The following is a 15,244-nucleotide window of genomic DNA, read 5'->3' as shown; positions in this document are numbered from 1 at the left end:
TGGGAATACAATAAGCAAGCCTGTTATAAATGTGTGTAAAATACAAAGTAATAGGTTCCGAATGAGGGTTTTAAGTATTTACTTGCACCAAAAAATACATGGATTTTATATATCTATTTTGATTGCTCAGCATTTCATCTTATTAGATTCAGTCCATCACTTCAGCCTCTCAAGATTCCTTTAGGTTGCAATTCTATCATCCAATTTATTAGCTATTCCTCTCTAAAAATTTGATAATCGGATCATCTATATCTTCTTTTTTTTAACCATATCCATATCAACAGAATCTGTGGGTGAACACTGAATTTGTAGTCAGAGAGTGTAGGCTCCCATCCTGCCTCTGTGAGATTTATAAATAAGTCATTTCCTCTATGTTTTGACTTTCTGAGTAGAAATGAGGTGAAATGAGAAGATTGGCTGGACCAGATGACCAAGATTCCTTATAACCCTAGACTTCATTAATCTATAAATAGTGAACCGTATAAGTGAACATCATGAGATTTATAGATATACAACAGGGATAATAAAGAAATGAACTGTAAGAAGCATGGCTACTGACAGAGAACATTAATAACTAGACAGGACCTTGGTGGTCATTTAGTTCATATTCTACTTTAGGAAAGCTATAATCAATATAGTGAAGGAAATTTAGAAAGAATTGTGATCAGTGTTACCTAGGTAATTAATGGAACAGAAAATCTGAATGTCCCTGTAGAGGGAGAATAGGGAATAATGAGAGTTGTAGATGGAGTTGGGAGAGGTCACAGGGACCAGAGTCACTAAGAGTGTTCCATATATGATTTTACAATTGACATGACTGCACAATTAACACCAACTCATATTGCTATGTAAAATTTGATGTTCACCAAGTACTTTCTGCACAAATACTCTGTGAAGTGGATAATGCTCTTATCAACATCCCCATTTTGGGTGGAGAAGGCTCAGAGTTTCCCATGACTCATAAATATTAAATGTCAAGAACCAGGCATAGAATTCCTGACTCTGAGTCTAAGTATTCTTTCTGTTCTACCATACCTGCCCCAATATTACATATAGGGCTCAATGAATGAGCAAAGGCACATCTCTTCCCTCATAGAGAATGGGATAAGGATCCCCTCTAAAGCTTTAGTTAAGTAGTAGCCAAGCAGAAGCATTTGGGATTTGAGCTTCCCCAGGATAAAGAGCTCTAAATAAATCAAGGGACTTTAGAAAAAGGCAGTAAATTGGTTGGGGAGATGAAAAGACTGAGTCAGGAAGAAAATGCAAAGGGATTAAAGAATATAATTTGGTGAAAATGATGACTAACTGGGGCATAATAACAGGATACCAGATTCTAAAGGTATAAACACCATAGACAGAAATGAACACTTTTGCATCGTACAAAGGAATATAACAAGGAGTCAGGGGAACAAGTAAAAGAAAAGAAATGCACAATGAACATTAGGGAGAAATTTCTGGCAGCCACAGAAATGACTAGATCATAAGATTGCTCCCCAAGGGAATGGTCAAAAGCTCACCGATTACAGACAAATTGGCTAGGACCTGCAAGGGGGTATTTCATAGTTAGTAAACCTTCACAGCTCCTGGAGAAAAGTAACATGATAGTATTAAATGACCCCTAGAATAGGACTCAAGAGACTTGGATTCTAATTCCAGTTCTACAATTAACCAAGTATTCTTCACTAAGCTTTTCTCCTTTTTGAGATCTCAGTTTACCCATTTGTAAAATAAGAGTTTTGAACTAGAAAACCCATGTTTCTTTTAAACTGTTTAATATAATCTGTGCCCAATTGTTAAGTATGTCTGTCTATGTGAGTGAGAACATAACATAGTAAATAAAAAACTGGTCTCAGAGACAGAAGACCCACCTTGATAATACAGGGTGATTGACTCTGAGCAAATTATTTATTCTTTCAATGATACCAGATAATTCCAAGACTATAAGTTGCAAAAAAAATTCCCTATACCAATTAAATTATAGACCTTTTCATAAGGTCTATGACATGAGTACCCTCATTCTATATATGTGTGTTTATATGTATAGATATATACAGAGAGAAACATATGTATATATGTATGTGTATGGATGGATAGATAGATAGATATGCATTTTCAAGATTGACAAGATTTTAAGACATCCCTGATGAAGTCAAGAGTATAGAGGTTTCAGCTTTATTCTCAGGAAAGGTGTTATTAATTTATTGCATAATCATGAGGAAAAGTCATTTCCCTTTCCTGGGTCTCAGTTGTACCAGCTGTAAAAGTGATTTGGTTGAACTAGATAATATCTAAAGGTCCTTTTTATATCTAACATTCTGTGAATGTATTATTCAATAGGAGGAAAAGATAAGGCCAGGAAGGGCAGCAAATCAAAAGACCCATGGTGGGCTTTGAATGTAAGATTAAGGAATCTGGATTTTATTCAGGAGGCAACAGAAAGTAATTTAAAGTTTTTGATCAGGAAAATGACAACAAATCCATACATAAAGATTAACATGGCAATAATGTGAAGAGTAGATTGGAAAAAGAAAAAAATAGAATCAGAAAGACCTGGTAGGAGGTGGTTATAATGATCCTGAAAGATGGTAATAAGAGACTGCAAAGACATTATTTAATAAAGTCTCAACAAACATTTAAGTGCCTACTCTGTAGAACACTTTACTTGGTACAAAAAAGATAAAAAGTTCAGAAAAGATTGTCTCCTAGAAGACTACAATCAACTTTCCATCTGCAGCTCTCTGAACTCCTAGGAACACCACAGTTTGCTCCAAGATGAGCTGATCATCTGAAATCTCATCACCATGCAGATTGCCTCAAGTTTTGATACTCAACATCTTCTCAACTCACTTTCCATAGCCTTTTTCTTCAGATTGAAGGATCATTAAAACTCTTTCTAAATCCCTCCTTTACATAGAAAGTTCACCACCTTTAGGCTAAAAATTTTTTTTCATTAGCTATATCTTTAACTTTACAGAATACCATACTCTCCATTGAGTATCCCCTGGTTTGGCTGTCACTCTCTTATCCAGCTCCTTCCTCTAACCCAGCTTTTCTGCTCCTTTTTGTGCACTATCTTCCTTGTAACTATAATGAATATGATGGAAATAAGTGTGTAATTAGGTAGTTCTAGTAGGAAAAAGCAAGCAAAAGTTTGCAAATTATCAGATGTTAGTATTGAGAGAAAAGAAAGAGTTAAAGATAACCCCAAAGTTTCAAGCACTTAGAAGGATGGTACCATTGACAGAAATATGAAACTCAGAAGTAATAACAGGTTAGAAGGAAAGAGAGAGATTATCTGGTTTTACAGGTGACTACAGAACTAGTCCATTGGATAATATCCTCTAGCTCACTGAAAATACAGTTTTAGGAGTCAGTATAGAAGTCAGAACTACAAATGAAGATTGGGAAGATATCTGCCAGAGATGATAAGTGAACCCACAGAATTTTCAAGACAAAGAATGTAACAAAAGAAAAGAAGGCCAACCTATAAAAATCTTGGGAAATGAGATCTGAAAAATCTGTTATCACCAAAAAGAAAAAGTCAGGGAAACATGTCTAGTGTCAAATGCTACACAGTCAAGAAGAATGGAAGCAAAAAAGAGGGAACAGGAAAATCAATTAGACAATTAGTCTGATGACTCTGAAATAACCTTCTGTAGAGTTGTGGGATGGAAGCCAGACTAGACGTGGTGAGAAAAGGTGTAAGGAAAAATGGTATGAAAATATGAGCAAAGGACAGACAGTCAGAGACAGAGATACAGTGAGATACACAGAAAGAGAGACAAAGAAAGAGAGTCAGAGACACAGAGAGAATGGGAATAGACTATTATTTCTGGAGGTTTAACTGGTAAGAAAATAGAAAAGAATACAGATCACTTTTTCTTCAGTTGACCAACTAAACAGAAGGTTCAATAGAAAGCTGTTTTTCTTAAAGGACTGAAGACACCTGTACCGGTTTGTAAGAAGATGGAAAAGTCATAAAACCATAGGTGTACATCTGGAAGAAAACTTATCACATCATTCAACCTCAGTAAAAAGGCAAAAAATATCAGGACTTTCATGCCTATCAGCATAACAACAGCAGTTAATGTTTCTATAATGCTTTAAGGTTTATGAAATGCTTTCCTCATATTTACGCTTCTTTTTTAAGATGAAAAAAAACTGAATCTCAGAGAAGTTAAGCAATTTGTCATTAGTTACACAATCTATAACTGTCAAAACCAAGACCTGAACCTAGGGCTCTTTCCATTACATTATATTACCACTACTATGAGATAGAGAGATAAAATAAAATTACATTTAATAGAGATAAATGTAGAATTCTTCACTAAGATTCTTAAAAATCAACTGCAAAAATGCAAGATGAGGGAAACCTGGTTAGATAGTAAAATCATGTAAATAAGATCTGGAGGATTTAGCAAGCTCAATGGGAGTTACCAGTATGGCATAACATAGCTTTTTTTTAGCTATCACCTCAGATTATGTTAATGGAGGTAGAATGCATGGGATGAGAACTATGATGGTCCTCCTAAATTCAAAGGGCATTATCAATTTGGGACATACATAAAACCCATGTCATATTAAAAAATTGTTAAAAGATGCTTAGCCTGAAAAAGAGATATGGTGACAAGAATCAAGGAGACAAGGAGAAGGAATAAGCAATTATATGGTGCCTACTATATTCCAGAAATTATGCTAAGCACTTTTTATAAATAAGAAGAAAGAAATTGTCAGTATCTCCAGGTATTTATAGGTTTGTCTATGATGTAGAAGCAGAATTCAACTTTTTCTATTTCATCCAAAGGGTAAAAATATGGCCAATGAATGAGAGTTATAAGGAAAACAAAATCTGGGCATAATATAAGAGATAAGCTTCTAACAAACACCTGTCCACTAAATATGAAAAAGAACAAGAACAAATGCTGGAGGGGGTATGGAAAAACAGAGACACTGATGCACAACTGGTAAATCCGTAAACTAATTCAACCATTCTTTAGAACAATTTGAAACCACATCCAAAAACCTATAAAACTATGATCTCTTTGATCCAGCAATACTACTACCACATCTGTATCCCAAAGAGATTAAAGAAAAAGAAAAATACCTACATGCACAAAAATTTCTAGCAGCTCTTTTTATGGTAGTAAAGAACTGAAAATTGAAGAGATACCCATCAACTGGAGAATAAATAGCTGAATAGGTTATGATATATGATTGTGATAGAATACTACTATGGTTGAATGCTTTAAGCAAAATTGTTTCAGAAAACCTGAGAAAACTTTTATGAACTTATGCAAAGTGAAGTGGAACCAGAAGAATATTGTACACAGTAAGAGCAACATCATAATGATGGTCAACTATGAAAGATTTAGCTATTCTAGTCAACACAATGATCCTAAACAATTCCAAAAGACTCATGATGAAAAATGCTATCCAGAGACAGACGTGATAAAAAATGCAGAATTAAGCATAATTTTAATTTTCTTTATTTTGCAATATTTTACAATATGTTTTATATTATTTCACAAGTATAATTGATAACATTGCTTGCCTTCTCAAAGAGGAATAGAACTTAAGGGAGGAAGAGAATTTGCAACTCAAATTGTCAAAAAAAAAAGTTTAAAATAAATCACTAAAAATTATAATTAAAAATCACCTATCCAAAAGTGAAATAGGATGCTTCAGAAGACTATACCAATACAGCTGATATTCAGCCATCAGAGAAGTTTAGGGAATGTATGGTGACTTATTGCATTTTAGAGGCAGTATGATAAAATAGAAAAAGCAGTTTAAAAAAGTTAGGTTCAAATCCCTGCTTTGTCACTTACTACTGGCATGACCTTGATCAAATCATTTAACCTGTTTGGCCTCAGTTTCCTCAAATATAAAATGATTATGTTGGACTAGGTGGTTCCTACAGTTCCTTCTGCCTCTAGTTGCTATGTTGTAAAATGGATTTTAAGTAGTAGGTTAGATTAGATATCTTCTGAGGTTGTTTTCAATCCTGAGATTTTATTATAAGAAATTTCATTAATAAGTTATTTTATCCTTCTTCCAGGCCAAAAATGAAGCTGCCCAAGGAGACTGGAGTGAATGCTGATTTCTATGCCATGACCAACTAACCCTTCTCTACACAATGATATTTATCATATTGTTTCTTTCTGATCTTTCTGATTATAATTAATACATGAAATCCATGTGCCTTTTTTCTTCTACAAATCAATCTGAATCAATTTTGTAAGTAAGATTTTATGAGACATTCTAACCACTCTCTAATATCTACCCAAGGTGCTCTCTTCAAGACCTAATAGTTTAATGTGCTTGAAAAGACTGTTAAGCTTATCTGACATGCTTTGTTTTCAATAATCCCAAAGGAACTTGCTTTTCCTTTTAGTGCTGAGAAGTCAATGCTCTTCTAAATGCTTAAATATGTCTTCTCATTCCTTAAGTTCATATATTTAAAATAACAAATACCTTCCCCATAAGGATCTTCAATATCATTTTTGTTTACTTACATTTCTCCAACATTTTGTGGTCACAGATCATATACCTTGTTGATTCCTTTTTTCCATTTAATCCTCGTCCTTGCTTAAAAGTACTTCTTAAATCTATGATTTCTTTATCTGTACAAAAATCAAGTCCCCCATGCCTTAATAAATATTCTTCATTATGATGGCCATACACACACACACACACACACACACACACACACACACACACATGAAGAAAAAATGCAACATGATAGAGAAGTTTCTGTTAATAAGATTCCTTACATTTAGCTATTCTAGTCCTCAAAGTACAATCCTGCCCTGGAACCTGCCTGGGCAGACACATATTCAGGGTCACCTCCATACCAAGATGGGACATGAGAGCAAGTGGTTGCCAGAGTTTAAAAGGATCCTGGAAATCATTTAGTTCAGCCATCACCTGAAACAATAATCCCTCTCTACAAAATACCATTGTGTCAATGGGAAAACTGAGACTTAAAGACAAAGAGTAACTTGCTAAATTTCACAAAGCCATTAAGTAACAATAGCAAGATTCAAACAAAATTCTTCTACTTCAATCTCAAATATTCTTTCTGCCATACTATGATGCCTCCCTTTAATCAGTATATTTATTCTATCTATCTGAATATCTCCAAATACAAGAAATTTACTACCTCCTCAATTATCCCTGTGGAATATAACAACAAATCATGGGGGATACAATATGAACTGGAAATCCAAAGTCCTGAATTCAAATTCCATATAATATTCACTGGTTATGTGACCATGGAAGGTTATTGAACATGCTAGAACCTGATTTTCTTACCTACTTCAGAACATATATGATCTGTAGTATTGATGTCAATAGATTATTGAAAGGATCAAATGAGATAATATATGTAAGGAATGTTTGCAGATTTCAAAGTATTATGCAAATGCTTATTAATTCATCTCATTTATGAATAGTTCCATTTGCTAACAATTTCTTCCTTAAACTGAACGGAAACCTCTTTCTATAACTACATATATTATCTCATTTTAGCCTAGAACCTGAAATATAGCCTCTAGAACTGTGGGTCAGATAACAATATCACTATCCTATTCCACCATCTGAATTCCATACTTCTAAGGATTGATTTTTCTTTTACTTTTTTTGGCTGCTAATTTAATTCATGTAATTTATACTGCATTCACACACAAAAATCTAGTTCTTTTCCCACAAAAGCAGGTAACTTTGTCTGTCTTGTTATCTCTTTCAAGGACTGCAGTGTCCACACTTTTCAAAGGAGCCACGTGTTTTCCTGTTATATCTGGCAACAGTTTATTTTTTATAGGTGCCAATTCAGGAGGTTAAGTGTGCTTACAACAGAACATTTCCTACACATTACTAGGATGTCCAAATGTATTACTGTCACCTGTAGAAGAAAATTTAATTTAGAAACTATTTTTAAAAGCAGTATCACCAACTGAGTATTAAGCTCACAAAGCTCCCTTGTCTATACTAATCCTCACAAAGGAAAAAAGTCAAAATCTGCCTCTCAAACTGATAGGCTTGGCAAATTCACTTTCTTTTTCTATATTTACAATCATTGGTAGTGGTCAGAAACAACTGTCTTCCCTCTCTTTGCTATGAGATTTTAATATCATCATCATCAATAAATATTTATTAAATATCCACCATGTATTTGGCACTGCTACTGTTTCCACAGCAACATGTCATCCCTTATTTAAAGGGGAAATGCTATCGTCTTCTGTGATCATAGTTTATAAAGGTGATATTAAGTCTACTAGAATGGATGCTATCATTGAATTCTACAGTATTTTCACCAAACCAAAAAAGAAAACAAATTTAGTATGTGGAAAGAGTCCTTACACTTGTGTGTGTGTATATATATATATATATATATATATATATATATATATATATATATATATATGTACTAGAACGCACCCAGATTGAGTCTGCTCTTAACACAGAAGCGTGTGTGTCGCAATTGTTACAGAAACAGAATTTCAGACCATCACTGGCCATTAATAGTTCTTTTATTAGAAAACAAATCAAGCAAGCAAGGACAGAAAATAAAGTTGCACTGTACTGCTAACAGCTCCCCAGAGGAAGGTAGAAGTGATTATTGAGTTAAATGACTACATTGGTAACAACTGAAACGTAGAGCCGTTTCTTCCATAAGATCTGTTCAGATTATCAAATTCCTAGTGCTAAGATTTGCTGGGAAATGGAATAATTATCTCCCTTCTACCTTCTTTTCAGATCCCTTCTCTTCCATCAGGACCCCAAGTTATTATTAAAGGGTTGATTATTTAATTATTTTTCCAACCTGAAAAAAATCAACTTCATATATTGGATAGTATTTTTTTTTAAGTTGGGGTAAGAACAAGCCTATTAAATAGCACAAATAGACAAAATTGGTTCATTTGCTCAGTGTGAATTTCTTGGTCAACAGGTGCTTGAACAGATCACAGTCCCAATTTGGAATTAAATATAATTCTTAAAATCTAGGTAACTTTTAGAATCCCTATTTCCCATTGAAAACAAAGTAACTGAAAGAGCATAGAGAAAATCATTGGTAATGGTTTTTTTAATTTAATTAAAACTTTCTAAGTTTTGGCTAGGATTTCTATATAATATCAACCTGTGGTTATATTGGCTTTAGATTTTTGTTCCCACAAATTCCCATTAACTTGATAAGACTGTGCAATTACGTTAGTAGTGTCACGCCAATAGATTTGTTCAATGTTCACCATTTATCTCCATCAACGAACGTAGACGTTTGTTGAATGAGGGTGAAAAGACTGGAAGAAACAGTCTAATAATTAAATGGCCTAGTTAGCATGGCATTAGAAAGGAAAGAATGCTCAAACAGAACACAATTTCTACAAATTAATGATTCTTTAGAAGGTCAGAGTTTCTAACACAATTTCATTTTATCAGGTAGACAATCCTTAACAACTACAGCCCCTCAATAGTTGGGTAGCATTTGAAATATGAAATATCACAGGTAGAACCAACAGGGACATATAGTGCTGAAACACAAGTCATGTTTTCCCCCCTAAACTAGATGCCAAGCCTCCTTGCCTTTCCTGTGTTATGAAATAACAAACAAAGAAAAGGTGCCGACTGCACTCGCACTTTTCTAAATGTTTTAACAAAAGGCTGCTGAATAAATGCATTACTCAGAGGGAGGGAAAAGTTCCATCACGGAGAGATTTGCATTTTAATAGTTAGGGAAAGAGCACCACCCAATGGAAAACACTCAAACTGCAGAGCATTCAGCACTGGACAGCTTTCTTAAGGAACTTCCCGGTTCCAGCAGAAACTCAAGGGAAAATGGAGTGAAAAATCTGGCAGATCATTGTATCTGTTCCTTTACCCGGGTGTGCATACTGTAAGTGATTTGGATAATATGAAAACATAGAAGGTCAGGTGAAACCTAAAACACATATCTCTCACGGTGTCCCATGACTAAGATTCTCTTGTGAAAAGAACCATTCTCACATTCCAAAACACGATTTTAATATACTATTATTTCTTTCACTCTTCTCACGCAAAATCCTTAGTGGGGAAATACATCCTGCAGATTTGCTACCCTTCAATACAGATTCTCTACTCTTGTTTACTAACCTTTTCTCTCCCTCCGAAAATCAAACACCTCCAAGAATCTTTATAAGCAATAGAAAGACAGTTCCTGGTGCTAAAAAGCTTTGATGTCATACTCATTTTTTTTAACATTATGCCAGTTCATGCCTAACTTACATCTATTGTAACAGTCATTCCAACTGTTTCTTAGTCTACCTCAGAAGCAGTTTGTTTTATAAGACTACATTTCTCAAAGGTTTTGAGGGGGTTTAAAGCCTTAGTAATGTATGTGCACAGCTGTTGCTTAGCAATCTAAATCCAGCCATTTCTTATTAAGTACCATTTGGTTTATCTCAACCTCTCCTCTCTGGAACTGAACAGTTAAAATTCAACATAGTCAAACACATTTCCCATCTATCAATGCAATGGAAAGAAACTTCGGCACTATTTGAAACTGGAAAAGCTCCACTACTCCTTCACCAGTGTCTTACTCTGGGGACCATGGCACTATTACTGTCAAATTGTTTGTGTATCAGTGAGATAATTGCTATATCTATACGGAACCCAGAGATCAAGTACACAAAGAGCCGTACTCTACAAGCGGCACATCAATACTATCTTCACCAATTCAATTTTTCTGTTACCATTCACCCAATTTTATTATTGCAACCACATTACCATCTTTCAAACTTTTCCAAAATCCAACATCAAAGACAAAGTCATTTGACTGCAAAGGGTCTTGACAAATGAGTATGACAGTCTCCACTACCCACCACAAAACGTTCTAAGGTTGCCTGCTTTTTTCTCTGAGAATAAGATTGAGGTTTGGTTGCTACCGCCGCACCCCCCCCCTTTATTTTAACAACAGAAGAATGAGAAATTTTTGGAATTTATGCCATTTTAACTCCTAGGTCTATCCAAAGACCACCACCTAAGTTCAGCTTGGGGAGGTTTATTGTGTGGGGGAAGAAAATTAATCAACAGAGAAAGGTGGATATAACGTTGTTAAGGAAAAAAGCATTTCAATCCAGGGACGGGAAGACAGCCACTTGCCTAAATAGACACCTGTCGTCTTTAAGTAATTCTAGCTATGTCTAAAGGAGCCGTAGGAGGGAGGGAAAACAGACTTGTTGCAAGGGACAGATGCCCCAAATCTAACAACCTCAAATATTAGGCTGACAGACTCTGACAAGTGTGAAATAGACAGTCCAAATATTCTCAGCATCCGAGGAAGTTATACAATCCCGGGGCCCTCAGTGGAAAGTAACTACTCTACTTTTTAAAAGGCTGACCAACTTTTGATTTAAAGGTACAGAATGGAGGTGGGGGAAGATGGGTCGCAGTTAGCACTGCCTGCTATCGCTGGCCGGCCTCTGCCTCCTCTTCTGATTTCGAACAGCTGCTAGCTAGCTAGGCAAGAAGCCTGGAGAATGCCATCCCTGGAGCAGAGACTATATGTAACTTTGTCCCTGGGGCTCCGGAAAAGCCTCCAAAAGGAAAGGAGACTCAGGGCTCGCGCAAACCCCTCGAAGCTGGTTCTCAGCCCGAGCCCCCACATAGGTGCAGGATACCGGCCAACCCTCTGTCCCTGCGACTGGGAAACGAGGTTCTCAGTGGAACCTTAGGGAAAAGTGGGCTCCGGAAGGTGGCTTCGGGAGCGCTTGGGACAGTCGGCACTAGGAGCCAGACGGAGATCTAGCTGGGATGGCCGGGGATTGACCGGCTGGCAATGCTTCCCCGACGGCCGTGACCGAGACACTGAGCCCGCTGCTCCTCTCTACGGGGACACGGACTTGCAGCCCTGGCCAAGCACCTGAGAGGATCTGGGGAGGGAGGCGAGTCCCGGGACCCTCGGCTGGGCAGTGGACGAGGCATCTAGTCCCCAACTGAAACCTACGACCAACTCCCAGCCCCCGCCTCAACTTGGCGGAGCTTCCCGGCCCCACTCACCTGCAAAGCCCTGTCCCTCTGCTGGGTGCAACAGCTGCAGAAGGAAGACAAACGTGGCGGTCCTGGTCATGCTTTACTGGCGGGAGCATCCCCTTCCCGCGGCGGCCAAGCAGGGACTGGGGCTGGGGGCGACAGGCTGGCGAACAGCCCCGGAGGCGGCGGCGTCCTCAGTGGAGACTGAGCGCCGCGGCTCCGCGCTCCTGGCTTGGGCTCCGCGCTCTGGCGGCTGCTCTTCGGCTCTGAGGAGTAGCACCAACTGAGGGAAGGAGGAAAGGGGGGAGGGACAAGGGGGAGGGGCACCGAGTGGGGGGGGGGAGCAAATGCGAGAAAGAGGGGGTGGGAAAGGAGATTTCCCCCGAGTCCTAACGCCCGCCTTTTCCTTGCCTCAGCTCCCGCACACCCCGGCGCGCTTTCTCTCCTTCCCGGCTAGAGCCAGCTGAGCCGCCACGCCACAGCGGAGCCGGCTAAGCGCAGACCCCAGGAAAAGGACTCTGAGCTTAGGAGGAGGCTCGACTCGCCAGTCCTTCCCGAACTGCCTAGGAGGCTTATCCCGGAGAGCCTGGACCGAAGGCTCCCCTCCCGACCCTAGCCGTCCGTCTGCCAGGGTAGCCGCTTGGCAGGTGGCTTAGGACACGGCCCAGGCGGCTGTGCAGGTACCGGGCGGGGCCCGGGACTCGGGGGGTCAGACTCGTGTGGAAGGGGCGCGGGGTGGGGAAGCTGCCAGGGAAAGTGGAGGGTGGGGGGAAGAGAGGGGTGAGAGGTTGGTGGGGCACTTGGGAAAGGGGGACTTGGAGGTGAGGGGGCGATTGTTGGGGCTGTTGCTCAGGATGGAGCAGTACCCCTACACAGTCACAAACATGCCCCTGGTCCAACTGGCTCTCCTGGAGGGATTCGGAAGAGGGGAGATCTTTAGTAAGGACAAGCTTGGACTGACCATGGGAATCTGGGGCTAAAATGGTTTTTTCTCCTCATTCACTTAACTCTGTTAGCTCAGCGTCCACAAACCTACACACACACGTCTGCTTTACGCACCTCCCCATACCTCTTCACCACCTCCCAGACATCCATATGCACCCACACGTCTCTCAGAACACCCCTATAGATACAAATACACCTTCTTTCACAATCTCCCCATTCCACAGACACCTTCCTTCACTCTCCACTACTTACTATCCTCCCCAACATACCTCTCTCAGCCCCCCATAATGTGCCTCCTTCTGTCCCCCTACTCAGCGACTTCCTCCCCGGCACAGATTCATCGTACACACACACATACACACACACACACACACACACACACACACACACACACACACACACACACACACAAACACACCCTCTCTCCCTCTACCTCCTCACACATCCTTCCTCCTCAGACACACCTCCCTCCTCCTCCTTCACACACAGACACACCTCCCTTCCTCCCCCTACATACACAGCTACACCTCCCTCCTCCCCTGCGCACACACACAGACACACCTCCTTCCTCCCCTCTACCCACACAGACACACCTCTTTCCTTACCCCCACACAGACACACACCTCCATCTAGCCCCTGTCCCATCTCCTCTCAATAGAGAGGAGATATCTTCTCCATCCCCCACTTCTCACACCTCTCTTCTATACAATTATATCTCTTCCTTGCACCCCCCTCCCCCTCAGAATACTCCCATATCTTTCTCCCTTCCACCTTCCCGAAAGATAGACATCTCTCATCCCTCAACCTTCACGGATAGATCCCCCCCCCACACAAACCTTTCCCGGGGCCCCTGCAGGCACTAGCAGCCTACAAGCAAGCTTTGCAAACAGCTCCCTCTCCTGCCCTTCCTTTTGCTATTTCTCCCTCCTAGGGAAGGAGAGTATTGTATTGTTTTCTGGTTTTGTTGTGTGTGTTTTTATTTCTCCACCCATCTAAGCAATGAGCCATGTTGGCATCGATTTAGGGGCAGAGAAACCAAATCTAAGAGTCCAGGAGGTTGGTGGGGAAGACCTGTTTCACATGCCAGTGATGGGGTTATTGGGCTTGTGGGGAGCTCAATTTTGAGGAAATTTCAGTGTGAGCAAACTGGTCTCTTGAAAGTCACATGTTTTCAGAATCTTTTAAAGATCGCTTTCCTAATTGTCATCTCTCTTGCCTCTATGCCACTGTCTTTGCTTTTTCATAAATTATATCTTTATTCTCAATAGCTCTTCAATCCCAGTTCTTGTTCCCATTCTATTCTCATCCACATATTTAACCCTAGCCATGGATCTCATTTTTCTATATAGTGTAATGTCAGAAAACTGAGGTTCTAACATTGGTTCCAATATTTTGCTGGTATTGTGACCCAGGCCTCAGTTTCTCATCTGCAAAATGGGAATAATATATACATACAAGCTTATTCTGTTTAAACTTTAAAGCCAAAGGAAATGTGAGTTTATACCAAAGACTTCATTTCTATGAAGCATTTCATCTTTTCTTTCTTGGCAAACCTAGGGATTTGCTGATGAGAAAGACTCATCAACTATAGAAAAGGAAACACTTATTTCCCCACACTTTTGTTCTCTAGGACCCCCAAGATAAAATATGGGGCATCTTTCTCCCAAACATCACGACACAGACCCCAAATCAAAGGATAATTCATCTAGAACTAGAAGATATTAAGAGGAATCCAACTTCTTCATTTTATAAATGAAACTGAGACCTTGATTGAGTAAATTACTTGCCCAAGATTACATTGTAAGAGGTGGAGTAGTCAAAGTCACCTAAGTGATCAAGAGATGAAATTCAAACCCAAGTCCACTGACTCTAAAGACCATGCTGATTTCATAGAGTCATATTTCTTTTATCCTAATGAAAGAATCTTCCTTGCCCAGGTCAGGCCACAGAATTTCAACTATAGAGGAATCTTTGCCCAAGAAAATTTTATGTGATCCCAGACATATAGGTATATGAAATATACAGATCAAACATTTACTGATAACAAATCATTTAAAAAATTATTTTAAAATGATTCTTTGATGTACACATAATTATACCACTTTTAAAAAATGAAAACAAATGCTAATGAGCTCATAGAGAGGAAGAATTAGTGGTGACTCAAGGATTTAGAAATCAGTAAAATGTTAGATGAAAACCTGGGACCAGACAGAAAAAGTTAGAGCTTCATATCTTTGCATAAGGGATCCCCCATGTCTAGAATGGGATCCCTCCTACCCAGTACTTCATAGAA

The 15,244-nt window shown here is 39.0% G+C and overlaps 1 protein-coding gene across 9 annotated transcripts in view; it reads right to left on the bottom strand.

The window, feature by feature from the left end:
• Positions 1 to 12,274, bottom strand: part of PTPRT (protein tyrosine phosphatase receptor type T) — a 1,285,960-nt gene extending 1,273,686 nt beyond the window's left edge. For 6 of the 9 annotated variants that reach the window (XM_074292618.1, XM_074292620.1, XM_074292621.1 and 3 more), the window contains exon 1: positions 12,034 to 12,273. In XM_074292618.1, the coding sequence (XP_074148719.1) occupies positions 12,034 to 12,103 (70 nt within the window). In that variant the 5' untranslated portion in view covers positions 12,104 to 12,273. Of the gene's footprint in view, positions 1 to 12,033 lie in introns of all 9 variants that reach the window. The other 3 variants (XM_074292616.1, XM_074292619.1, XM_074292617.1) reach the window with 1 other exon arrangement.
• Positions 12,275 to 15,244: the final 2,970 nt, after the last annotated feature.

Source organism: Sminthopsis crassicaudata, chromosome 2 (genome assembly GCF_048593235.1).
Source record: "Sminthopsis crassicaudata isolate SCR6 chromosome 2, ASM4859323v1, whole genome shotgun sequence".
NCBI classification, from domain to species: domain Eukaryota; kingdom Metazoa; phylum Chordata; class Mammalia; order Dasyuromorphia; family Dasyuridae; genus Sminthopsis; species Sminthopsis crassicaudata.
Note: the sequence above shows the minus strand (reverse complement) of the source record. Positions and strands in the feature narration are given on the sequence as shown.